Source organism: Bos indicus, chromosome 14 (genome assembly GCF_029378745.1).
Source record: "Bos indicus isolate NIAB-ARS_2022 breed Sahiwal x Tharparkar chromosome 14, NIAB-ARS_B.indTharparkar_mat_pri_1.0, whole genome shotgun sequence".
Classification (NCBI taxonomy): Eukaryota; Metazoa; Chordata; class Mammalia; order Artiodactyla; family Bovidae; genus Bos; species Bos indicus.
The window spans coordinates 27,783,644-27,810,908 of record NC_091773.1 but is presented as its reverse complement, the minus strand read 5'-3'; the positions used below and the strand labels follow the sequence as shown (position 1 = coordinate 27,810,908).

Here is a 27,265-nt window from a genome sequence, read left to right as displayed (position 1 = left end):
AATAATTAAATTATACAAATCAAGAGAAAAAACAAGCAAGTCAAAGATCAAAGAAATAGAATCTTTTGTGGTAAAGTATGGAGTTTATAAAAATAAAATTCAGAAAAGCGATGAGAAAATATGCATTTTATTCACCATTGCATGGAAATACTAAGTGAATTCTAAAGCATAGACATACTAGCTGAAGTCCAAAGAGAGAGTCAAAATTTTATTGTGATGACTGACTTGAACAAATTGAAACTATTCTAATGAATAAAGCGTTCAAAATTACCATCCTCAATAACTTATGCATGACTGCTAGTAATTATAAATTCCTGGCCTTTTAATTTTAACCTTTCTTAGCACTCTATTGAATATTGCCTGAAAGAAATAGATGAACTAATAAATTGGAAAATTTGCCAACCTAACACAAAAAAGTGATTTTAATAGACAAAACTGAATATGGAGGTAAATATAAAATTAATATGAAGCATATACATACTTTATAGCATACCATCTCTCATTTTTATAACTGATCATTAGGATAGAGCTTGAGGTAATCAGAAATACAATTATTGCTTCATTTCTAGTTTTTCTTCATAAGTCTAGCAATGTTGCCTAGCAATGTATAGCCTTGTCACCACTCAAAACTACTTCTCTTTAATTACTAATTAAAAAAAATAAAATTCAGAACTGACATAATATACTAGTTACATGTCATTCTCTCAAATATGAATTTTTCCCCTACATTTCTAACATATTGGGTCTTATTTAAATTCAAGAAAAAGATACCCTGATTTTCTACACAACTAAGTTTCAGCCTCAAATAGTTTATCATTTTTAAGCATCTAAAAAAGTCATGGGAAAACCTAAGAAGAAAATGAATGATAAGCTTCAAATTCATAAGAGTGAATATTGTTCAATGTCCATCACTCAACATATATTCAAGACTAAAATAAATTTAAACTAAAATTTAAATTAATGTAATTTAAATTAAAATAATTAAAATAGTCATAGGAACAGTTTACTAATAATGGAATTATATTAGAAATATCATAACACTACAAAACTTATACCTTGTGATTCATAAAATTATATAAACAACACTTTAAATATAAACTATAAAAGTTTTTCCTACTCCTTTAGCACAAATAATATTTGTCCCCTTTTACAGCACTTACCCTGTTCTTCACCAAAACTGGTCTTTAAATTGGAAATGGCAGGATTTATATAATTTTAAAAAAGAAGGAAGTCAGTCTATGACTGTGGAAGTAAGGGGCTTACAACTTGAGAAAAATGGCAGAAAAAAATTCAGATTTACATACTCAGTCCTAGTTAAATGAAGATGGAACATGAAATAATATTCCAAACACCTTAAAAGAAAATTGAGCTCACAAAATATGTAAAGCAACCAGAGAGTTCCCTGCACACACTTCCCCCCACTCCTCCGCCTCCCCCTCCCCCCGCTCCGACCCACACACACTGCCCCAGAGCATCCATCTAAAAAGTAATGGTCTTTACAGTACAGGTCTCGGGCCCAAATGAATAGTATCACAGTACAGAATCCTAGAGTTTAGTATCATCACAGCTGATTCGGGGCGATCAGAGATCCTACACAGCGCCCAACTTCACTAGTGATTAGTGAAGGATGCTGACAAAGATGCTCTTTGAAAATTCTAGCCAGGCTCCTCTGAGCCTGCTTCTTGAATAGGCCAGTCAACTTTGGCCTACAAGGACTTGAACAAACACTAACACAGTTTCTAACAGCTCAAGGCTGTGTCCCAAGGATGACCCTAATTTCCCTTAAAGTGCCTGCCTGAGAAAACTCAAGGTTGCTGCAAGAGTTTAGTGTCTGTTCCAGCCAACACCTGCAAAGAAAGCAGGATTCAATCATATGCAGTGGTCAGCAAACCCTTCCCATGGACCAACTATCCTTGCCATTTTTTATAATTTTTCACTTCCCCAACTCTACAGAGCACCCCTCTCACCCACTCCCTGGATTCTCATCCCCCTTTAAAATGCCACATTTCCTCTGTACAAATCCCAGTGGAGCTCAGTTTCCTGGACCCATTCCCTATTGTAATACCACATCACTGCTTTACTCTTTAACAGTACAAAAAACAACAGGCACACTTGCAACTATGAAAAACCCTGAACTATCACAGCTTCAGAAAATCCTTTTTCCCAAAAGGGATGCAATTTGGTGTTAAGAGTAACAGATGAGTGCCAAGTACGTCCAGTGCAAGCTACCCCAGGGAAAATAAGTTGATGGCCCTCTTAGTTTTCATATTTCATTCCTCATGCAGATAAAAAACTTACATGACTAACTCCCACTCTCTGGCCACCTGTACCACTTAAATTTCAGGTTTATTTATTTATAACAGGTAATTAATACAGAGAATACTCTATTAAATAAAGACAAACTTAGATATGCGCTTCTTAGTTTACCTTTCTGCTACTTGGAATGTCTGCAGGATGTCTGATGGAGATCAGCAGTGATCCAGGAAGTCCTTAAGAAGGAAGAAGGATGCTGCTGCTGCTAAGACCCTGTTAACTCTTCCTCCTCTATAGAGGGTTTTGCTGCTGCTGCTGCTAAGTCACTTCAGTCATGTCCGACTCTGCACAACCCCATAGACGGCAGCTCACCAGGCTCCCCCGTCCCTGGGATTCTCCAGGCAAGAACACTGGAGTGGGTTGCCATTTCCTTCTCCAATGCATGAAAGTGAAAAGTGAAAGCGAAGTCGTTCAGTCGTGTCCGACTCCCAGCGACCCCATGGACTGCAGCCTTCCAGGCTCCTCCATCCATGGGATTTTCCAGGCAAGAGTACTGGAGTGGGGTGCCATTGCCTTCTCTGATAGAGAGTTTTAAGAGACCCATAACTGTGACCTCAGAAGCACAGTCATGCTACAATGCCATGAAAACCCCATTTGGGCAAGTATCTCAAGAGGAGCAGGTATAGGGGTGAGACTCATGAGATTTCATCTACTTTCAGCAAACTGCAAGAATATATGAGCAAATAGTTAATTTACTATAAGCCAGTTTTATATGAGAAATATAGTTTTGTTGGCATTAATAGAGAGGAATGGCAAGAACTTGTAATAGACATACATCTTGATTTCAGGAAGAAAATACACACAACACCCTCATGATTCTTATAAAGAAAAAATAATTGTGGTGCATAACGGAATTTTGGTGTGAATTCATGAATTAATTGATGATGAAACTATTATAATCAAATATTTATCACTTAGATGGCTAGTCATCGTAAGCTAAAACTTGCTACATAGTTAGGGTCTATTTTTGGCTTTATTCTGTACAAGGCGTCTTTGTTCTGGGTATGAAGAATGACTAGATAAAAGCACAGAAGTGACATATTAGGTGATACAAAGTGAAAACGAACCTAATTCTTACTGAATAACAGAACTTGAGTAATTAGAATTCAAGAGGTGCTTAGATGGTTTGTATGATTTGGCTGAAATCAATACAATAATATAAACAGACATAATAAATACACTACCACATTTGGATTTTAATCTAATAAATCTTTAAGTACAGAACAGGGGTTGGCAAACTGTGGCCCAGGAGCCAAATCTAGCCTACCACCTATTTTTGTAAAGAACATAAAATTGAAACACAACCACACTCAAGGATTTATGTCATGTCCACAGTTGCTTTCTGGCTACAAAGGCACAGTGAAGTAGCTGTCACAGAGGCCAGCTGGCCTGAGAAGCCTCAAGTATTTATTATCTGGTTCTTTACTGAAAAAGTTTGCCCCCACTGATGATGGAAATTCTGATTGCCAATGGTTGATGTGAATAAGATTGGAATTTTTAATGGTCAGCTGATAAAAATCAAGAATGATAAACACAGTCTTCAGTTATATTCATAAAAATAACAGTAACAGCTGTGACTAGATCAGAAGTTAGCCTCAGTCGCTAAGGCTCCAGGTGCTTTTTACGCTGCACAGTCAAGCCATAGTCAGAGGACAGTGTCAGGCTCTAAATGTCCCACCATAACAAGGACAAAAGAAAACCTGTCCAACCCTGAGGAAAGTAATCAGAATGGGGATGGTCAGTAAATGAGTTGTACGAATAACATTAGAGGAAGCTAACGGGTCTCTCCACTCCTTTGGAGGACAGAGCAGATACCAATGGGTGAATTTTCAAGGCTTTAGCTAAGCATCAGGAAATCTTTTTCTGAATGTTATATGTCGGCTGAATGTTGAAGAATTGATCCTTTTGAACCTGTGGTGTTGGAGAAGACTCTTGAGAGTCCCTTGGACTGCAAGGAGATCAAACCAGTCAATCCTAAAGGAAATCAATCCTGAATATTTATTGGAAGGACTGATGCTGAAGCTGAAGCCCCAATACTTTGGCCACCTGATGCAAAGAGCTGACTTGTTAGAAAAGACCCTGATGCTAGGAAAGATTGAAGGCAGAAGGAGCAGAGGAGGACAGAGGATGAGATGGTTGGATGGCATCACCACTGAGGGATGCAATGGACATGAGTTTGAGCAAGCTCCAAGAGATGGCGAAGGACTGCAGTCCAGCGGGTTGAAAAGAGTTGGACCCAACTGAGCAACTGAACAACAATATGTCCAACAAGATATTTGTCTACTTGAGGAAGTGATGACTTCTTGTCTGTGACATTCCTATCAGAGAACCCAGATGGAGATTCAGTGCTTCTTGGCGGGATGTTTGTTATCATTTTAGGGAAGACTTTCTCACTGTGCAAGACTTCCTATTCACTGAAGGATCATCTCTGCCCTACGGGAACCTAAATGCCAGTAGCACCTCATCCCTCCCCTACTCCCATCACCAGGGCAACCAAAATGTCACCACACAGGTCCCCAAGTGAGCGGAAGGGTGAAGAACGAGGGGAGATGAGGTGCTGTGGGAATTCCAAAGGAAAGGAGTGACCTACTGAACTTAGGACCCACTTCCACTCCAGAAGACCATATGTTCATTCCCTCCTTTATTCACGTGCACCACAAACATTCACTGAGCACTTCTTACCTCAGAGCACTATGATCCCATTGTTTCATATGAGGCTGGCTGGAGGGCAGACTTTTCTACCGTTTAACCACCAGTCACTGCCTCTGCTATTAGCCACACATTTTTATGAATTGCTCGGCTGAGCCCTGCAAGCAGAGTAACCCAGCCTTCAACCACAGCCAGGAGGCAAGCTGCCTGGGGCTCACCGCAGATCCTTGTGGACTTTCCCTAAGTGTGGTAGAGCAGAAAGCTGACAACCACAGGAGTTCAGCAACACAGCTCACCCTCCGAAGAAACAGGAGAGTGGAAATTAATTCTCTCTCTTCTCAGAAGAAAGGGCTTGTGGTGGATGATCTCTAAAACATCACTTTTAAAAAAGGAAAAAGACTCTATGTCCTTTCTAGTGCTATTATACAAATGGACCAATGGACCCCTTAGTATCCTGAAAATATTAAGATACAACCTTCGGACTTGCATCATATAACTTTATTTATTCTTTATTTTTAATCTATTGTATTCTTTGACTCTTGAGAGTCCCTTGAACAGCAAGTAGATCAAGTCAGTCAATCTTAAAGGAAATTAACCCTGAGTACTCATTGTAGGGATACTCACTGATACTGAAGCTGAAGCTCCAATAATTTGACCACCTAATGCAAAGAGCTGACTCATTGGTAAAGACCCTGATGCTGGGAAAGATTGAGGGCAAGAGAAGTGGGCAACAGAGAATGAGATGGTTGGATGGCATCACTGACTCAGTGGACGTGAGTTTGAGTAAACATTTGGAGATAGTGTATGACAGGGAAACCTGGTGTGCTTCAGTCCATGGGGTCGAAAAGAGTGGGACACAACTTAGCGACTGAACAATAACTTAGTTTCTTGTGCAAGTGAAAGTCGCTCAGTCTTTGTGACCCCATGGAATTCTCTAGGCCAGAATACTGGAGTGCATAGCCTTTCCCTTCTCCAGGGGATCTTCCCAACCCAGGGATTGAACCAGGGTCTCCTGTATTGCAGGTGGATTCTTTACCAGCTGAGCAACAAGGGAAGCCCAAAAATACTGGAGTGGGTAGTCTATCCCTTCTTCAGAGGATCTTCTTAACCCAGGAATCAAACCAGAGTCTCCTGCATTGCAGGTGTATTCTTTACCAACTGAGCTATCAGGGAAGCCCTTCTTGTAGTTTCTTGTAAAAAGTATATATTTGGGTCTTCTTACTTCATATGATTTTACAGTCCCTATGTTTACACCAATAACATTCACTATAGTCATTGGTGTGGTTGAATCTACCATTTTCTTAAAAAAATAAATAAATAAAATACACCCTTGGTAGTTCTTTACTACATGGAAAATAGAGCATTATGAAAACATTACATTCTTGACCTGGATAAAATAGTATTGAAATTCTTACCTCACCGTAACTTGCATGCCTCCTAATACTACCAGGCCAGAGCCGGTGTTTGTTTAATGCCTTAGCTCTTAGGCACACCCTGCTACTGGATCCCAGACAACCATACCAAGATGTTTTCCATTTGCTCCTTAAGTCAGTCCCATGTAAAGCTTTCTTTCTGAAATTCCCAGTCTCTGGGTCTGCCACAAACCTTGGGCTTAAAGACAACAGTAAGAACAAATAAGTCAAAGAGTTGAGTGCAATAAAAGAGAAAACACCTCATTTGTGGCCCTCTCTTGCTGTTATGAGCTATTCTGTTGAAAGTCTGGGTCACAGTAAATCTTATTCATGCTGCATTCCAACCCTGGCAGAAGCACATCTGCTGAGATTTATCATTTGACCTTTGTCTCTGCATTGTTTCTAACTAAAACTAAAACAGCTTGTAACTACTTTGGAAAAAATGTTAGAGCGAATACTCTGAATATGTTTCACGTTTGATGCTAAGAAAACAGGAGAAATATGTATGTTTTTATGAGTTACATCTAAAAATATTAATTAGGTTTTTAAGACCAGTTTTTAAGCTTATCACAAATTTTCAAAAGAACAGGAAGAATAAATGATTTCACAAGGCTTTCTAAACTTCAGTACTATAATACTAATATCACATTATGTGCTCAAAATAAAAACTTGATATCTGGGTTACCAAACAATGGAGAAAAGCATGAAGTCCTCCACATGAAGTAAAATAAAATTAAACTGTTTTGGATTATTTGTGCTGTGCTGTGCTGTGCTTAGCTGCTCAGTCATGTCTGACTCTGTGATTTGTACTTCAATGTTAAGTATTACTTTTTGTTTTACTTAATTTAAAGTACATAGAAAATTTTAGAAGATAAATGGGTCAGTTTTGCTTCAAGTTCTTTTTTATGACTTCTCATGAAATAGTGAATCTGATGAGAATGTTTAATTATGTACATGCTGGGGTCTTTCATACAGAGGCAGTCAGCAACATTAATGAGATTATCAAATGCCACAAGAGTCAAAGTTGTTGACCTAAATTAACTTACAATTGAGTATAATTGACATTATAAGGCTGTGATAGGAAAAACATATCTGCGGGTGGACCCACACAGCTTGTAAGTGCTGAAATCTTCAGAAATGTGATAATAAAGTCTACATATTTGTGTATTAAAGATGAATGTCCCAAAGCTTGTTTTTAGAGCCTGTACACTTTGTTATGATGTATGAATAAACTAGAAGAGAATATCTCCTTCAAAAAGGAACATGGTCAAAGATAATTAGGACTGTATACCCAGCTTCACAGTAGAATGAAAAAAAAAAAAAAAATGGACCACTCCAGAGATATATTGTCTCATTTTTCTCAAAGCAATTTTCTAGGGAATTGGAATATGAGAAACTATAAGATAGAGAGAAAATTCCATAAACTGGGCAATTTTCAGTTTACCAAAGAGCTCTGTTGCTAAGAAGTGTTTGAATGTGGTTGTATGGCCCTCATTGGGGTTGAAAATAGTTTTTGGAAGCCTAGGTAAGCTGATGTACAATAGTATTGCCATATTAGGAAAGTTTCAAGCTATACTTATCCACTATGGACAGGGGGCTTATTGAACAATGGTCTTCTAGATTGCAGAATTAAAGGGAATCTATCTGTCTACATATTACACCAATCCTATGCTAGTAGAGGTGACCTTTGACCCCCAGGGCAGTAATGACAGTGACAGATGTTGTATAGGGGATGCTTTTCAGACAGCAGCAGAGGGTTCATGTGACCAGATAAGAAAACAAGTGTAGGCCCACATTCCAGAAATCAAATTACCTGGGCACAGATATGCTAAGGTAGTTCACATTACCTATTTGAAAGAAGGCATTACTCAAGTCAGTCTCCCTGGGTCAGACTTTCCCAGGTTTCGACATCATCTAAACACAACGGATAGCGAACACAAATAAGCTTTGTCAGCAGAGTACAAAGAATCTGAGTCTAGACATTCACAATGCAGAGCTTGATTCTCTCCTCTGCTTTGCTCATGTATGCTCCGTCACTGAAGTCATGTCCGACTCTCTGTGACTCCATGGACTGTAGCCCAACAGGCTCCTCTGTCCATGGAATTCTCCAAGCAAGAATACTGGAGTGGGTTGCCGTTCCCTTCTCCTTAGGATCTTCCCAACCCAGGAATCAAACCCGGGTCTCTGTCATTGTGGGGAGATTCTTTACCATCTGAGCCACCAGGGAAGCCCCACAAAAGGGCTAAGGAAGAGAGAATTTGCTCTTTCTGCCTGAGCTAGAACATCTATCTTCTCCTGTCCTTGGACGTCAGTCTTCCTGGTTCTCCAGCTTGCCAACAGCAGGTGGGGCCTTCTCAACCTTCATGATCACATAAATCAATTCCTGTAATAAATTTCCTCATATACATAAAGATATACAAATACACATTATAATGGTTCTAGTCCCCTGAAGAACACTAATACAGGCTGAATCAGTCCTTTCAGACAAAAGTAGCCTCAATCTATTCTATTCTTTAAATCATCACAGAAACAATTTCCAAAATCTCCTTCCAGTAAACTTCACAACTTATTCAGATAAAAGCGATAATGAGTTTGATCATGCCAGCCATTTGGTAGAAGAGTATAATTATAGAGTAGTCACCACCATGGCTTTACACTGGAGTGAAAAGCAAATGGAGTGGTAGAAAGAAACACACATCTACTCTTAAGCTCCTACTTGAGAGCAGGAGCTTGACTACTTGACTACTCTCAAGTAGTCATTTTAAACAATGATTTGGGAAGTAGACAGTTAAGGACTGATCACCTGTGCACCTAAATTAATGTCAAACTGGTTTTCTGTAAAAGCACCTTTTATGCACCTGTTTTAACCACCGCGCATTGCCATAAGGTGAGAGTTTCTGATACCACCTTTCTCTTATGTCAAGGAAGTGGCTGTTTTGGAAATTTCACACGGCTCCTTCCTCAGCTACATGGGTGGGAAAGTCCAGATCATAAAACACTGCTCCAGGTGGCCTCTGAGAGCCTCCATAAGAGTGTCACGCTCACAAAAATACAACTGAGGAGAGCATTCACGACGTGACACAGGCAGATGGTGGTCACAGGAGCAGCAGCGCAGACACCATTAGGCTGTAATTTTACCATCATAATGGACAGCTGAACAGATAAAGCTGCAGCTGGGGTCGGCAGAGGGAGGGTCTCCAGGCTGAACGCCAGTATGTCAGCCTCAGTGTCTGCATCTTTGTCTGCAGGAAGAGATGGATGCGGAAAGCACGAGCAACAGATGTAACTAAACACGGTGCTAAGTTATCATCAATTGCATCTTATTATATGAACAGGCCCAGTGCAATAATATAGGTTAGAAGCACAAGCTGGCAGTTGTCAGATCTTGGGAAGCACCAAGAAAGCCTGGGAACCAAGCAGGCAAGGAGCAATAAGGGACCATCTTATAAGGTGTCCAAGTGTCTCTTGCTGTATTATTAGCATCTTGCCATATCATCTTTTATTCTTTCTGCTTCTAAGAAATAAGAGTTTTACGTGGACTCCCCTGGTGGTCTAGTGGTTAAGAATCCACCTGCCAATCCATGGGATATAGATTCAATCCCCGGTCCAGGAAGATCTCACATGCTGTGGAGCAACTAAGCCCATGCACCACGACTACTGAAGCCTGCACGCCTAGAGCCTGTGTGCGCCACAACGAGAGAAGCCACCGCAGTGAGAAGCCAGAGCGCCGCAACTGGAGAAAGCCCCAGGGCAGCAACAAAGACCCAGCGAAGTAAAAAATGAAAATTAATTAATTGTCAACTAATTAATTTTTAAAAACAAATAGAGTTTCACACATATGACTTAAAGTCTTAACTGTAACCAATTGAAGGGCTGAAGATGACATACCTACTATTCTGTCAATATTGGCTCAGGAACAGGTGGATCAGAATAGGTGGAGAAGGACAATGATTCCAGGGATGAAGGAAACAGAGATGGAAGCAGCAGAAGATGGGGTGGGGAGGAGGGTATTTTCCTTTCAGCATTCTGCAACAGTTCCTTGTGATGCTAATAATCCACCATTAAGCTAAACAATCCAAATATCTTCATTTTTCTTTCTGAACAATTTCTGAATTAGCATTCCTTTGAAGTTGAACTATACATTTCTCAAAATGTTTCACTCTGAGAAATATGAAACTATCACTTTTTTTTGTTTGTTTAAATATATCTGATCGACACTGCCTAGACAGGATTGCTACATATCATGCTTACATTTACGCATTGCAATATTTGCTGCTTAAAGAATATTACACTGCTGATTTGGCTTTTGTCTGTTGTTTATTACTGTTCAAATTCTTATCTCCAGGACTTTCTTGCAAATTGTTACTGCTGCATGCAATGGAGTTTATACATGAATATGTAGTTTAACCCTGTCAAAAACATCATTCCCCCTATATTTGAATGTGATGGGAAAAAATAAGTCCAATTACCAAGAACTCCCAGAAATGTCCAAGGATTTGATTCCTCGGGGTTACAGATGAAGCTTATGAAATCTGCCATGACTTACTGCACTATTTTTTCACTCATATTTACTGCAATCCAGACAATCTATTCCTAGTATCATCTGACTTTCCACTGCTATATTGGGTTAAGTTATATCGCATTAAATGCTGCCTTTACAGCACTAATTTCGTCATGCGGCTGTGAATTCCCCTCCATAAGGTGAGCCTCCGGTACTCACTTCAGCACCTTGGAGAAAACTGTGGCTACTTGTCCATGAGTGTAATTCTGATGCCTGTGGAGCGATGGTTCTCTGCTCCTTTTCCGTTCATTACAGGTCATGCTTTATGCAGGCAATGCAGGTGAAACTGGACCCAAATCTAAACTTCAGATGACTTAATTAAACATAATGCAAAATACATATTAAATAAAGAAGTGTATTTCTACTCATAAAAAAGAGCTTGAACTACCATTCTCCGGAAGGACATTTTAAACTTTTCATTGTTTTTTTAATCAACATTTAAAAATCAAACTAAATTTTATGATGACTAAAAATATAAAAAATATAAAACTTAGATGTCTAAAATATGTTTAATTATCTCTTCAGCTTTAGTATGGTCCTCTAAAACATGCAAATAATATAATTTCTTCAATACAATGGAACAAAAATAAAGCATCATGAATTAGAATCCATCCACATTTTTAAATACCAAGCTAGTTTATTATTAATAAAGAAAAATAAACCAAGAAAAACAATATCTTGTACTTGTGTTGTCTTGAAAGAAAACTGAGCCATTATTTATATCTTAATACCCCCAAATCCCTGCCTTCCAGTAAAAGTATCATCAGTAGTCAAGGAGTTAAAAAGTGTGTACAAAGATACTCTAGGACTAGTCAAACTAACATATTAATAATAGATGACCAATGTGCCTCTGTATGGTGTAGTCCGTGAAATGTTACAAAACGTGAAGTCTCCCACTTGTGAAACGCTTCAACAGACAGATCCCTGAGGATGACTCCATCTATATTCCCAACCATAGCTCTCTTTTAGATGAAAAGGCTGTGAGGAACCTTTGCAGGCTTCCTAATGGGTCAGTGGCTTTATCTAATGCTTTCCCCTAATTGGCTCTGCATTTAAGACACTCAGTCAATGATGTGGCTGCAATATTTAGATCTTTGGCAATCATACCCTCCAAGGCCAGGAAAGAGTTTCCCATCAGAAAGCAAAAAGGATTCATGGCTTCAAGTCTTAGAGAGAGAGAGAGGATAGTTGTTAGTAGAGGTCCCAATGGTATTAGAAGATTCTATCTGGACAGTGCAAGCATTGTCAGAAGTGGTTCATCTGTTGAAGAAAGTAGAGCATGCAAAAACTGTAGAATATCTGGTGTGTATAAACCTTGCATTTCATTCCTTTGTTTCAGGATAAATTGGGGTGTCTCCTGAGAGACTCTAAAAATACCTATCCATCATGAAGAGAGCCACCTCTACTAACAGAGATGGAAGAGAAAAGAAGTCTGCAATGCTGCTTCATGTTACTTAAGTCACTTTGATCATGGTTTAAAAATCACATTTTATGTAAAGAAACAGCTTGCTTAAATAACTACTCTTTCCAGCAGGTTTGGCCTGAACCCATAGAAACAACTCTCTTTTTAAATTCAGTCTTAAGGTAACACACAAAAAAAATTGTTATCCTCATTTCTGATGGCTTAGTTGTTGTTCAGTTACTGAATCATGTCTGCCTCTTTACGACCCATGGACTGCAGCACGCCAGGCTTCCCTGTCCTTCACTATCTCCCAAAGTTTGCTCAGACTCAAGTCCATTGTGTTGATGATGCCATCCAACCATCTCATCCTCTATCTCCCCTTCTCCTCTTGCCCTCAATCCTTCCCAGCATCAGGGTCTTCCCATGAGTCAGCTCTTCTTATCAGGTGGTCAAAGTATTGGAGCTTCAGCTTATGCATCAATCCTTCCAATGAATACTCAGGGTTGATTTCCTTTAGGATTGACTGGTTTGATCTCCTTGCTGTTTAAGAAACTCTCAAGAGTCTTCTCCAACACCACAATTCAAAAGCATCAGTTCTCTAGCACTCAGCCTTCTTTATGGTCCAACTCTCACATCCATACATGACTACTGGAAAAACCATAGCTTTGACTATATGGAACTTTATCAGCAAAGTGACATCTCTGCTTTTTAATATGCTTTTTTGGGATGGCTTAAGCCATATACTAATATACGATTTCAATATATAGCAGAATGTCTCCATATTTTAGTTTTCGCATCAGTAAATGGAAAAAAATATCAACATCTGCTTCATGGAGGTGCTATAAGAAAGAAACGAGAACTTAGGGGGCAACAGGGTTTTATTCAAAATTGTAACAATGATTACTTTTTAAAATTCAGGAAATAAACTTTATGAGCCAAACATATTTTAGTGTGCTCTCAAATATTCTTTCCTGAAGAATTCCATGGACAGAGAAGCCTGGAAGGCTACAGTCTGCGGGGTCGCAAAGAGTCAGACACGACTGAGCGACTAACACACACACAAACAAGCAAATCACCTTTTCCCAATCTCCTGCAAGATCGAATATTTAGTATTTCAATGTGGGGACAATAGAAAATTGAAGTTCATCCCAACCCTGGTGAAAGAGGGCATTTTGCCCTTTTTGTCATTGACTGAAGGACGTCACAACCCTGGGGAAGATGTGAGGACCAACAAGTAGACAGGTGGGGCAGCTGGGCTCAGAAGAAAGTCCTCCTTCTGCCCCAGGAATCCAGCATCACTGATCAGGCAGAAACAACTTTCCTCTCAGTGGGGGATTCTAGAGTCTAGTCCAGAGGTCCCCAGTGTCTGAGATCTAATGCCTGGTGATCCTAGGTGGAGCTGATGTAATCATGATAGAATACAGTGCACAATAAATGCAACATCCTTGAATTATCCCCAAACCACCCCCAACCCCCAGTCTGTGGAAAAACTGTCTTCCAAGAAACAGGTCCCTGGTGCCAAAAAGGTCGGACTGCTGGAGTCACCCAGAAATGAAACCATGATCAACTCTGGATCATTTAGTCACAAACCAGTTATCAACTCCAATGTTTCAGGAGGTCTGAAAGCTTTTGCAATAAAAGGAGTTCATAGTGGAATTTTTGAAAATAAAAACTTCTCCATTGTGTATACAATTTTGCACAGGCACTGGAAGCATTAAATAAAACATTTAGGTTAGGAAATATACTTTTTACTCAAGCATTAATTAGTTCCATTAAGAGCTTATAAATCAGTTCCCTACATGTCCAAGAAAAAAAACAGGCTTTCTTCTGTGAGTGCCCATCCCAGTGGCATTTGGTAAATCATTAGTAACTGGTTCTGGGGGGGTGAGAGGAGGGCCCTGATTGGAGTTTGTGTATCTCTGTGATGTGAATACGTACACCATAATAGATTTTGAGCTACCAAAATGATGTCACTGGCTGCAGAATTGGAAAATGATGCTGAGCAGCACAGTATTACACAGAATTTCTACCACACCATCATAGATGTAAGATCACCCCTGAAGTACAGACAACAGAGCAGTGCAGTAAAATAATTAGGAAGGACTGAATTTGCGATACTTATTACTTCTGCTTTAATATAATTTAAAATTTATATAACTATACTAATGTTTAATAAAGGCTGCACTTAACAACTGGCTCACAGAATTTCTGGAAACATAACAGTAAATTTTCCCCAGTTGATATGAGCTGGCCCTAGTACGATACTGCCTCCAGCTGCTACTCATCATCCAGATAAAAGGCAAATATATAGAAGACAGAATAGAAATCAAGCATGAGAAGTTCCACTTAAATATAAGGAGGATTTGGCTACTTGTAAAATTTTCCATTCTCAGAGAAAGTTTAAGAACCAACATCAGGGTCTTCGGTATTGAAGATTCAGACATTGACTTGTTATAGTGATAAAGACAGATCTAGAGAGAAGGCAATGGCACCCGACTCCAGTACTCTTGCCTGGAAAATCCCATGGATGGAGGAGCCTGGTGGGCTGCAGTCCATGTGGTCGCTAAGAGTTGGACAGGACTGATCGACTTCACTTTCACTTTTCACTTTCATGCATTGGAGAAGGAAATGACAACCCACTCCAGTGTTCTTGCCTGGAGAATCCCAGGGATGGGGGAGCCTGGTGGGCTGCCGTCCATGGGGTCACACAGAGTCAGACACGACTGAAGCGACTTAGCAGCAGCAGCAGCAGACCATTTCTTAGAAAACAATGAGAGCTGCTCAATCATGTCCAACTCTTTGTGACCCTATGGCCTGTAGCCTACCAGATTCTTCTGTCCATGGGATTTCCCAGCAAGAATACTCCAGTGGGTTGCCACTTAAGGACCCCTCAAAGCTAAGATATGATACCTTTCATAAACTATAATTTGAAAGAGCTCCCTCATTAAGAATTTATATTTTAAATATAAATTGATAACAAGTTGCCACTAATGAGAATTTTATATTTCCCAGTTTCTTAATTATGATCAGTCACAGCTAGTTATCAGGACAGGAAACACAACTTGAGTACAGAGCATTCCACTCTGTACCTTAATTAACCAATTAACCAATCAACCTCTGGTGCCTGGGGTTTCCCACATGCAAGCACTTATTACACCATATATTAATCAATACCAAACTCCAACCATGTCTCTAATGACTGCAATAGAGAGAAACTGTCAGAAATAAATTTAAAACTCATCATCCCATCCATTGAGTTCCTATCTCTTACAAGAATCTGATAGCTACAAGCATATTCCAATACCTCTTGGAATAGCTACAATCCTATTTCAATACCTGTTAATAAAGGAACTGGGCCTCTGTATGAAGCCATTCTTAGTACAAGTACCTGTAGACAGAGTGAAGAAACTCAAATATTTAATTCTACTTAATGAAATGAATCAGGAAAACCATTCTAAGGAGTGGTCCTCTATGCAGGGAAAAAAAAAATCTAGAAAAACAGAACAAGTTCATCAACATTGCCATGATCTTGCCCCTCCTTCATTTAACAAAAGACCCTTTAATTTTTGCAGTCAGAGCCCTTGTTAATACCACCACTCCTGCTTGCTCACCGGCCTTCACCCTCATCTCTGTTTCCCAATAAACAGATGTGTGTGTGCTGTGTCTTCATTCGTGTCCAACTCTTTATGACCCCCTGGACTGCAGCCCACCAGGCTCCTCTGTTCAGGCTCCTCAGTATTCTCCAGGCAAGAATACCGGAGTGGGTTGCCACGCCCTCCTCCAGGGGATCTTCGAGACCCAGGGATCAAACCCATCTCTTCTGTCTCCTGCATTGGCAGACGGTTTCTTTACCATTGCCCCACCTGCTGCTGCTACTGCTGCTAAGTCACGTCAGTCATGTCCGACTCTGTTCGACCCCATAGACGGCAGCCCAACAGGCTCCTCTGTCCCTGGGATTCTCCAGGCAAGAATACTGGAGTGGGTTGCCATTTCCTTCTCCAAGGCATGAAAGTAAAAAGTGAAAGTGAAGTCGCTCAGTCGTGTCCGACTCTTGGCGACCCCATGGACTGCAGCCTACCAGGCTCCTCCGTCCATGGGATTCTCCAGGCAAGAGTACTGGAGTGGGGTGCCATTGCCTTCTCCATTGCCCCACCTAGGAAACCCTAATTCAGATAATTCTCCAAATTAAGGAACTAGGGATGCTCTTAAGAAAAGTTAAACAGAACAATCTACTAGTTCAAGGATTTCACCTTCCCTAATTCCGTGAGCCAGTAAAACTCAAGGTTTTCATCTGATTTTTTTTTTTTTTTTTTTACTATGCCCATCTTTGGAGAAGCCAATGGCAACCCACTCCAGTACTCTTGCCTGGAGAATTCCATGGATCGAAGAGCCTGGTAGGCTGCAGTCCATGGGGTCTCGAAGAGTTGGACATGACTGAACAACTTCACTTTCACTTTTCACTTTCATGCATTGCAGAAGGAAATGGAAACCCACTCCAGTGTTCTTGCCTGGAGAATCCCAGGGACTGGGGAGCCTGGTGGGCTGCCATCTATGGGGTCACACAGAGTCAGATACGACTGAAGCGACTTAGCAGCAGCAGCAGCAGCAGCAGCATGCCCATCTTAAAATATCTGTTCTCCAATACTTTACCTACACCTACAAAGAATTTAACAAAGAGTGGATACATGTATATGTATAACTGATACACTTTGCCATACAGTAGAAAGTAACACAGCATTGTAAGTCAACTATACACAGACAAAGGTTAATTCAAAAAAGAATGTTTCATTAAAGGACATTTAGGGTCTATCTCCTGTTTTATTTCAGTATCTGCCAAATATATCAAATAAAAATGTAAATTAGATAGTTTGTGCTATATGTCATTTGTTTGTTCCACTATTTAACTGGCATTTTGAATACAAATCTTTGAGGAAGTGCTATCTTTTAGTCTAATGTTGCATTCTGTTATAAATGCATGAAGATTCATACACATTAACATCAATTAGTGTAAATGTGCATTAAAAGCATGAATTTTTGATGCACCTAAGAAAGAAGGTCCACTTTAACTTCATCAAATATTTGTCAAATAGTTTCCCAAAATTGACACTCAAAATATCTTCAAAACTGTGTGAAAAATCTCGTTTCAAAATTAATGTCAAAATTATTTTGAAGTGTAACATAAACAGTATTATAAGAAAATCAAAATAAGCAATTAAAACGATAGCCATTTGTGGTTTTCTTCTTAACCTTGTCATTTTCTGTCTAAATTACTAAAAATCCTAGTTTACCTAATAATGAGCTTTACTTTTAAAATGATTAATACATTTATTCTGCTATTTCATGTCATCTCCACAATGATACTCATCAGCTAACTTTCAAAATGCGACACTAAAAGGGACCCAGTTCTTCAGCCCCGTGCCAGAGTGCTCCTCATGGCAAGTGGATAGAGTTGGATTTCTGCCCAACATATAACACCTGTGCTCACACAACACACGCATCTTTCTATTAAGACTCTGATAAAATATGCTCTGCTTCTTATCTTCCTGGATTCCTCAATTTTGCTGGTCATCTATCTGTTCCACTTTTCTTTACATCACAATTATCACTTCATTCTTTGGGACCTTGGGAAGAATGGAAGGTAGATGCTTCTATGATTTGTCATCTTGTTGTGAAAGCCCTCAAATTCTGTGTTTTCCATTCTTATTTTTATCTAAAGAGTACTTTTTATTAAGCATTTGAATCCTGCTTTTTAAAGCAAGATATACTTCACTGATGAAAACAAATGCTTAAGAAAATTGTCAAAAGATACATAAATAATCCTGCTTTATTTTCTACTTTTGCAAAGAAGCCACACAGTTATATTAATATGTATCTAATGCCAAAATCTTAAGTAATATTAACTCAAAATTCCTTATGCTTACATTTGAAATTCTTCTTTTATATAATCTGGGTAATTGTTCAAATGCTTCCTTGAGGCCCAAAATGGACATTGTAAAATTTGTGAGAGAAAAATGAAAAAAACACAGACAAAGCAGTTCATTTTTTTAAAAAAGGAAGTACTACTAAAGTTCTGGGGAAAGAAAGCAATTTATTTTTAAGCATCTTATAATTAGGATTATCCTCTTGGAAATAATCAGAATGGAAATGATTTTGTTAAAACTAGGGACAATTGTCCAGGATGGGGAACACATGTATACCCATGGCTGATTCATGTCAATGTATGGCAAAACCACTACAATATTGTAAAGTAATTAGCCTCCAATTAAAATAAATTAATTAAAATTAATTAATTAATCAATTTTAAAAAACCAATAGCACTTGATATGTGCTTCCCCGATGGCTCAACAGTTAAGAATCCATCTGTAGTGCAGGAGACACTGGAGATGAAGGTTCAATCCCTGGTTGAGAAGACTCCCCTGGAGGAAGGCATGGCAACCTATTCCACTGTTTCTGCCTGGAGAATCCCACAGACACAGGAGCCCGGTGAGCAAAAGTCCATGGGGGTCACTCGAACATAAGAATTTGTGAGGAAAACAATTCAACACAGAAGCCCATAAGAACACATTTCTTAAGCAAATTTGATACTCTGTACACATAAATAACAAAAGAGCTACAAAGGGATTTCTGTTTGTAGAAAAGCGGCTAATGCAGAATATTGTAATGATTTTAACACCTATCACATTTTAACGGAAGTCTCTTCATTAGACAAACATTTAATTTCCCTAACCATTTCTAAGTTTTGTAAGATGAACCAGACGGTTTAAATGTAGAAAAAGAATAGAAACTAAATGATTACAAATTATATTGTTCAGGAGAATAGAAAAAGCTGTTAAAGAACATCTTAAGACAAAAGTATCAGTTTATCTATGTAGTAAAATAAATGTATTTCTGCATTTACTGCCAGATATCTATGATAACTGAGTGGTTCATTTCATAAAACTTAGTTTAAAAACATGTTACCACAACTACGCCACCAGGACATCTCTCAACACCTTTTGTCTCAACATCACAGTGACACATGTGGTCACAGATGGTCTGAATGTGGAGTAGAGAGAAAGTTAACTGATTTTTCACAATGAGAAAGAAAAATCACTAGCTTGATTTCATTTGACAGGACGTTCTCTAAAATAAAAACATAGAGGCCACCGTGGTGTTAAAAGTTGCTTGTTTTTTTAATAAATCCTCTAAAGATTCTGTTACTGTGAATATGGAAAGTAAGAGTTGGGAATTTTCAGTCCTCATAAAAATATGGCAGTCACCTATCCATAAAGTGATGCAATGCAAGATGCAATCAATCTCTCCTGGTAATGTCCACCTCAGAGAAGGCAATGGCACCCCACTCCAGTACTCTTGCCTGGAAAATCTATGGACGGAGGAGCCTGGTGGGCTGCAGTCCATGGGGTCGATAAGAGTCGGACACGACTGAGCGACTTCACTTTCACTTTTTACTTTCATGCCTTGGAGAAGGAAATGGCAACCCACTCCAGTGTTCTTCCTGGAGAATCCCAGGGATGGGGGAGCCTGGTGGGCTGCCGTCTATGGGGTCGCACAGAGTTGGACACGACTGAAGCGACTTAGCAGCAGCAGCAATGTCCACCTCCAGGGACAAAGCTGCCCCTGTGATGTGGGGAAGATGTTGAAAGTTCTGTGGGTACAATCCCAAGCTAAGTTCAACACTTTACCGAGACAACTCTAAGCTGCAGCACTGTTTACAATAGCCAGGACATGGAAGCAACCTAGATGTCCACCGGCAGATGAATGGATAAGAAAGCTGTGGTACATATACACAATGGAATATTACCCAGCCATTAAAAAGAATGCATTTGAATCTGTTCTAATGAAGTGGATGAAACTGGAGCCTATTATACAGAGTGAAGTAAGTCAGAAAGAAAAACACCAATACAGTATACTAACGCATATATATGGAATTTAGAAAGATGGTAACGATGACCCTATATGTGAGACAGCAAAAGAGACACAGATGTAAAGAACAGACTTTTGGACTCTGTGGGAGAAGGTGAGGGTGGGATGATTTGAGAGAACAGCATTGAAACATGTATATTATCATATGTGAAATAGATCACCAGTCCAGGTTCGATGCATGAGACAGGGTGCTCATGGCCGATGCACTGGGATGACCCTGAAGGATGGGATGGGGAGGGAGGTCGGGTCGGGGGCGGGGGGGGGTGGTTCAGGATAGGCAACACATGTACACCCATGGCTGACTCATGTCAATGTATGGCAAAAACCACTACAATACTGTAAAGTAATTAGCCTCCAATTAAAATAAATAAATTAATTTTTTGAAAAAGAAAAGAAAATGGCTTGGAAATGCATGTGGAGGAAATTCTGGATTTAGAAACATGCCATTAAGACTCCTTTAAATGCGGCAACTAAAACAGTTTACTAAAAGCACACAATCAAGTGTTTCACATGTATATAAACATTATTCTAAAACAAGCAAAATTAAAAGCAGGCTTCAAAAATGTGTCTAAAGTTCTTGGATGACTTCATGAATCTGTTACCTGGAACCGTTTTTTCAGAAAAGATTTACTTTGCACAGTTTTCCATGGGTATGCTTTTCACATTCTCTCCAAGCTCATCTAGCAAAACTAGGAATATGAATGTGAAATGTGAGGCAAACATTCAAATGTGTTCGAAGTTAGAAGCATAGTAAGGATGGGAGATGGCCAGAGCAGTGCAGTAAAGGAAGCAGAAGGAGACTGATTTTTTACAAACCAAAACTCATTCAAATACACTAGCCTTAAAATGGTAAATTCTCTCTAATGATATCCCCCATCTGGGAGCGGGGAGGTCAGAAGCCGAGTGAATGAGATACTAAAAACCTTTCATTTGTTTCTTTAACTTTTAGAGGGAGTTAATGGGCCATCTTTTAATGGTCCACACAGTGACTTAGTCATCAGCACTCAGCTTCTCTTCAGCAAATGTGTCCTCTGAATGCCATTCCCCCTCAACACCCACACTTCCTTCAGTTGCTTCATAACCCCACCTTCCAACAGTTGGTGGGAGCAGAAAAAAACACGAGAGGGGAAAAAAGACAGCTGGATTTAGTGGAAAGAACACTAGATCTGGGAGTCCTACCCGGTGGTAGGCTGGAGGAGGCTCACACCAGCTCATCAAGTTAAACTTGGAATTTAATGAGCCAGCTGTTAACCATTATTTTAAAATAAATAATAAAAACTTTAAGTCAATTGCATTAAAAAACAGAGGGACTAAAATATCTTAAGCACATCCTTTCCTCATTATTTTACTGTGTTTTACTTTCTTTATGCTGTTGAGGTTATTTATACTTATTTGAGGGCTTCCTTGGTGACTCAGATGGTAAAGAATCTGCATGCAATGCAGGAGACCCAGGTTCGATCCCTGGGTCAGGAAGATGCTCTGGAGAAGGGAATGGCCACCCAAGTCAGTATTCTTGCCTGGAGAATTCCATGGACAAAGGAGTCCATGGGGTGGCAAAGAGTCAGACACGACTGAGTGACTAATACTCTGCACTTATCGCGTGCTTATTTTATCTGTATGATGGAAGGACTTTGTAATAGTCTATTTCAAATTGGCCAGCGTGGGAGTATTTACACCAAAGAAATAGGCAAATGCTAAAAATCAGGGTGTAACACTGTTTTGTTGATTGTCTAGACTTAAGAAAATGATAGAGAACTTTTTTCTAGCAATGTGTCTTAAACTTAAAATGTGTCAGGTCATTATATTCCCAATAGCACAAAAGAGCTGAAGCAACCCAATCAAAAAATGGGCAAAAGACCTAAACAGACATTTTTGCAAAGAAGATACACAGATGGCCAACAGACACATGAAAAGCTGTTCTGTATTGCTAATTATTAGAGAAATGCAAATCAAAACCACAATGAGGTATCGCTTCACGTGGGTCAGAATGGCCATCAACAAAATGTCTACAGATAATAAATGCTGGAGAGGGTGTGAAGAAAAGGGAACCTTCCTACACTGTTGGTAGGAATGTAAATATAGAAGTTCCTTAAAAAAAAAATAGAATAACCATATGATCCAGGAATCCCATTCCTGGACATATATCCAGAAAAAAAAATGAAAACTCTACTTCAGAAAGATACATGCACCCCGACGCTCACAGAAGTACTGTTTACAACTGGCAAGACATAGAAGCAACCGAAGTATCCATCAACAGATGAACGGATAAAGAAGATGTGGTACATATATATATATATATATACACACACACACAATGGGATATTACTCGAGCATTAAAAAGAATGAAATAATGCCATCTGCAGTAACATGGATGCAACTAGATATTACCATACTAAGTGAAGTAAGTCAAAGACAAATATGATATCACTTATATGTGAAATCTTAAAAAATAATACAATTCAACTTATTTACAAAACAGAAACAGATTCACAGACATAGAAAATAAACTTAAGGTTACAAAAGGGGCAAAAGGGTGGGGCGGATAAACTAGGAATCTGGGATTAATGGATACACAGTACTATATATGAGATAGATAAACAAGGACTTACTCTATAGCACAGGGAACTCTATTCACTACCTTGTAATAACGTATAATGGAAAAGAATCTGAAGCTGTACCCCTGAAACGGACACAATGTTGTAAATCGACTGTGGTTGATTTGTTTAAAAAAAGAAATGAAGAAAATAATTTTCCAGTACTTGAAAACTATTACCCAATTCAGCAAAGAATCTGCATATGCTGGAAGAGGTCATGGAACAGACCTGACCTCCAGGTGACTCTCAAGAGGGACTCCAGGCAATGGGAGGCTCCTGCTCTCCCAGGCCTTGGAATGCAAGTCCTGCCCACCATGCCCTCGGTAGAGGCTGAAACCATTTCAAGGATGCAGCCTTGACAGCAGTATGCTATTGAGACCATCCAGAAAGAAGACATCACTGAACCTAGAAAAGGGTTCATCAGATTCATAGAACAAAAGAGATCCTGCCAGAATTAACTGGCTATGTAGAACTTACAATCAAGGGTACTGCATATTTTATTATTGTGTGTGTGTGAGTGTGTGTGTGTGTGTGTGTGTGTGTGTATGTGTGCATGCGCGCGCGCTCAGTCGTGTCCAACTCTTTGCAACCCCATGGATTGCAGCCTGCCAGGCTTCTTGTCCATGAGATTCTCCAGGCAAGAATACTGGAGTGGGTTGCCATTTCCTACTCCATGGTATCTTAACCCAAGGATCGAACCCATGTCTCTTGTGTCTCCTGCATTTGCAGGTAGATTCTTTACCACTAGTGCCGCCTGAGAAGCCCTATTTTATTATTATTAATTGTCAAACAGAGTGCTGTGTGTTCAGTCGTTAAGTCGTGTCCAACTCTGTGACCCCACAGACTGCAGCACACCAGGCGTCCCTGTCCTTCACTATCTATCTCCCAGAGTTTGCTCAAATTCATGTCCATTCAGTCGGTGATGATAACCTAACCATCTCATCCTCTGTTGCCCCCTTCTCCTTTTGCCTTAAATCTTTCCCAGCGTTAGGGTCTTTTCCAATGAGTCGGTTCTTCAAATCAGGTGGCCAAAGTACTGGAGCTTCACCTTCAACATCAGTCCTTCCAATGAATGTTCAGGGTTGATTTGCTATACATCCTTAATAGACATAATATTTATAACATATTATGTAATAATGTAATATATACATATATGTTTTGTTTGTCCAAGACCTAATCACCAAATGTTTACCATCAGTCCTTTGTCTCTACTATCTAAAAACTACTAATTTGAAGAAGTCGTTGAACTCTATGAGCATCACCTTCCTCTTCTGCAAACTAGAGAAATGGGTTGCCTTCCTCAGAGGGTAATTTTAAGGGTAAAATAATGTTCATGTAAAAACCCGATATGGATCACAAATGTTAATTTACCATCATCAATTCAGCCATATGTTTCCCCTCCTAATACAGGCACTCCTAAAGAACTGCAGGATTTGCAAAGATGATTCATGTTTGCTCCTTATCCTCAGGCTGCTTACAGTCTGGTAATGTGTCAATCACTAAAAATATCGTAAGAGGATGACATGTATTCTCACAGAGGAAAAGGCAATATACTGTGCAATTAAAGGAAAAGAAGTGATTGATTTTACCTGGAGCACCAGGGAAGACTCCACAGAGAAGGTGGAAATTTTAGATAAGCTTTGAGGAGTAAGTTGCATTTCTATCAATTAAGGTGTATGTGGAAGATGGAGGCATTCCAGGCTGATACATGAAATACCAAACACATTAACATCAAAACAAGTACAATATCAACTAAGGACATCATAACTGCATTGAAAAATCTGCTGTATCAAAAACCCTTACATATCATTTGTGTATAAAACAGAAAGAATGATGCCACTATAGATTATACAACCCAGTGTGCCTATCTACTATTTTGCATACTCAAAGGCTGACTAAATATTTCTTGTTTTCCCAGCGTATAAGCCATGTCCACTTCTAACAACCAAAGTGTAAATTATCCTCTGTCCTTCCTTCCTTAATGAAAGAAAGCATTCGTGTTCCAGCGAATTTTAAAATTATTTTTCAGGAAAACTCTAGAAAATACATCCTATTTAACAGGACAGAAGGAATGTTCCAGAGATTTAAGGCAAAGGAGTCACTGATTTCAGATCTATAAATATATAAATTATGCACACATTATGTAAACAATGAAGAGAACCTCTAAAGTGAGGGTTTAATGGGAGAGTCAAACACTGAGGCAAGAGAAAAGTGAAACCTCTTAAAACATTCATGGGTACAAGGACTAACTATTAAAGAAAGAGCATTATTTTATCCCTCAGTAAACGAGTCTTGCAAGGGTTGACCTTATGCAGTCAAGCTCACCAAAAACCTTTTTCCTTCTGATAGTCAAAACAGGCTAGCTAATGTTGGTGACTTTGAAAAACAACACTTGGAAGAAAGCTTGACATAGCATCTAAAGAGTCTGTCGTTAAGTGTAATAAAAGGGAGATGTCTATGAATCTCTCACACATAGAAGTCTCACACATCGGTCTGTGGCCTTGACCTCGAGCGACTATGCAAGAGACCACAGGGCCAGTCTAGGTCCCAACAGGACATATGTCAAGAGAAGTGTTCGTCCCACACTGAAAGCCCTTTCACTCTCCGCTCTGGTCCCCAACTTCCCACTCCACGCACTCCCTGGCAAGCCACCACGCCTTCTGTCCCACAAGACAGCTGTCAGTCTGTCGCTGTCTGAACACGCCACATTTCAACAAAATCTACAGAGAAATTGGAAGGTTGGAGGCTGAAACCTGTTTCAAAACACACACAGCGCGACCTCCTATCCTTCCTGGAGATCCAAGCCTCCTCAAACACCCGCTTTCAACCGCGTTTAAGGTACGAATATCTCACTCTTAAAAGACTTGGGGAGGGGGGCGCGACCCCGTCTCCCCAAGACTGGGCATTCCCACGCACCTTCTGATGACACCACGTTACTTGAAACCATCCCGAGAAGAAAGAGCCCCCAAGCCCCCGTGAAACTTCAGCTGGAAGGCGGAGGGGCTAAAGCCCGCTGGTCAGCCCAGGGGCGGAGGAGTCGCTCACTCCCCCGGGCGCCCCGGGGCAGTAGCCCCTGGACCGCGTGGCGACGCCGGGCGCCCGGGGCCCCGGGGAGACCGCGCCCTCGCGCAGGGCAGGGCCACAGGGCGATTGCCCGCGGCTGGCCGGAAGGGCGAGGGCCGACGGAGGGAGCCGGGGCAGAAACTCACCAGCTGCAGCGCGCAGAGGCCGATGAGCGAGCAGCGCCCGGTGCAGCAGCCCATGGTGCTCGCGGCGTCCGAGCGGCGCGCGCCGCCTGAGGTCCGCGTCGTCCGGCGCCGCCGCCTCCCGACTCCGGAGCGGCCCCCTCTCGGCGCTCGCCCGCCCGGCCCCGGCTCGCGCGCCCCGCGGCCGCCGCTCTCCGCTCCCGGGGCCGGGCTCGCGCGCCGCCTTTGTTAGTTTCCCGGGCGGGCAGAGGTCAGTGCGGCGCGCACGACCCGAGCGTCTGGCTGGGGTCCCTGCGGCCCGCGGGGCAGGTCTGCTTCTTGGGGAGGGGGAGCCGGGCGAGCGGGGTGGGGGCGGACCGGAGGGAGGGAGGCTACAGATGGTGAGAGGGTGGAAGTATGTTTAGGGGAGGGGAGTGTGTGTGGGGGAGTGGGCGTCTGAAAAGTGGAGTGGGCTGTGTGTGCGCGCGTGTGTATGTCGGTGTGTGCTTGTGTGTGTGTCTGTGCGCGCGCGCTCGTGTGTGTTTGTGTGTGTGTGTGTGTATGTGTGTGTGGCGGAGGGGATGAATGAAAGGGAGTGGCGGGGGGAGGATCGGCCTGTCTAGTTAGGAGTCTGGAGAGAGGAAGAGAGAAAGAGAAAGAGAATGAATATGAATGAGCGTGAACGGGGGCGACGGCTGGTGCGGGAGACCCTCGGCGCGGTTGGAACTGGGGAGACCCGGGCGGGGCTTTCTGGCCCGGGGCTGTGCTGGATGTTGGGAAGGTGGTCCAGGGTTGTACGAAGCAGGGGGCCGGGTTTGACTTTGATGCCGGGAGGTGCAGAGGGTGGGAGTTGAGACCTCTCTGTGGAAGACGATCCCGGAGGCGAGAAGCCGAGCGCAGCGCCAGGCCGAGCTCCAAGACGCGGGCTGCCGGCTCGGGCGCGTCCACTCGGCCGGCCCTGGGCGTGGGGCTCCGGGATCTCGGGGCCAGGGTCGCCCCCGGCCGCTGCGATCAGCTACCCCGGAGGCCGCCCCTGCTGGAGTCTCCGGGACGAGTTGACCGAGTTGGATCCAGCAGAGGCGATGCGGCGGCAAAGAGATGCGCTGGTACGGAGCGCGGGGAGAAAGTCGGAACCGCGAGGAGACCCGGCGTAGGTTTCTCAACTAAAAGGATGTTAGAAATTGTCACCAGGCGTGAAAGATAAGGACGCGTGGATTTTCTAGGAA

General features: G+C 41.2%; 1 protein-coding gene across 2 annotated transcripts in view; it reads right to left on the bottom strand.

Annotated features, from left to right (window-relative positions):
• The window catches only part of NKAIN3 (sodium/potassium transporting ATPase interacting 3), a 556,541-nt gene extending 530,293 nt beyond the window's left edge, over positions 1 to 26,248 (bottom strand). The window contains exon 1 of one of the 2 annotated variants that reach the window (XM_070802589.1): positions 26,064 to 26,248. In XM_070802589.1, the coding sequence (XP_070658690.1) occupies positions 26,064 to 26,117 (54 nt within the window). In that variant the 5' untranslated portion in view covers positions 26,118 to 26,248. The remainder of the gene's footprint in view (positions 1 to 26,063) is intronic. The other variant, XM_070802588.1, reaches the window with a different exon arrangement.
• Between the last annotated feature and the right edge of the window lie 1,017 nt (positions 26,249 to 27,265).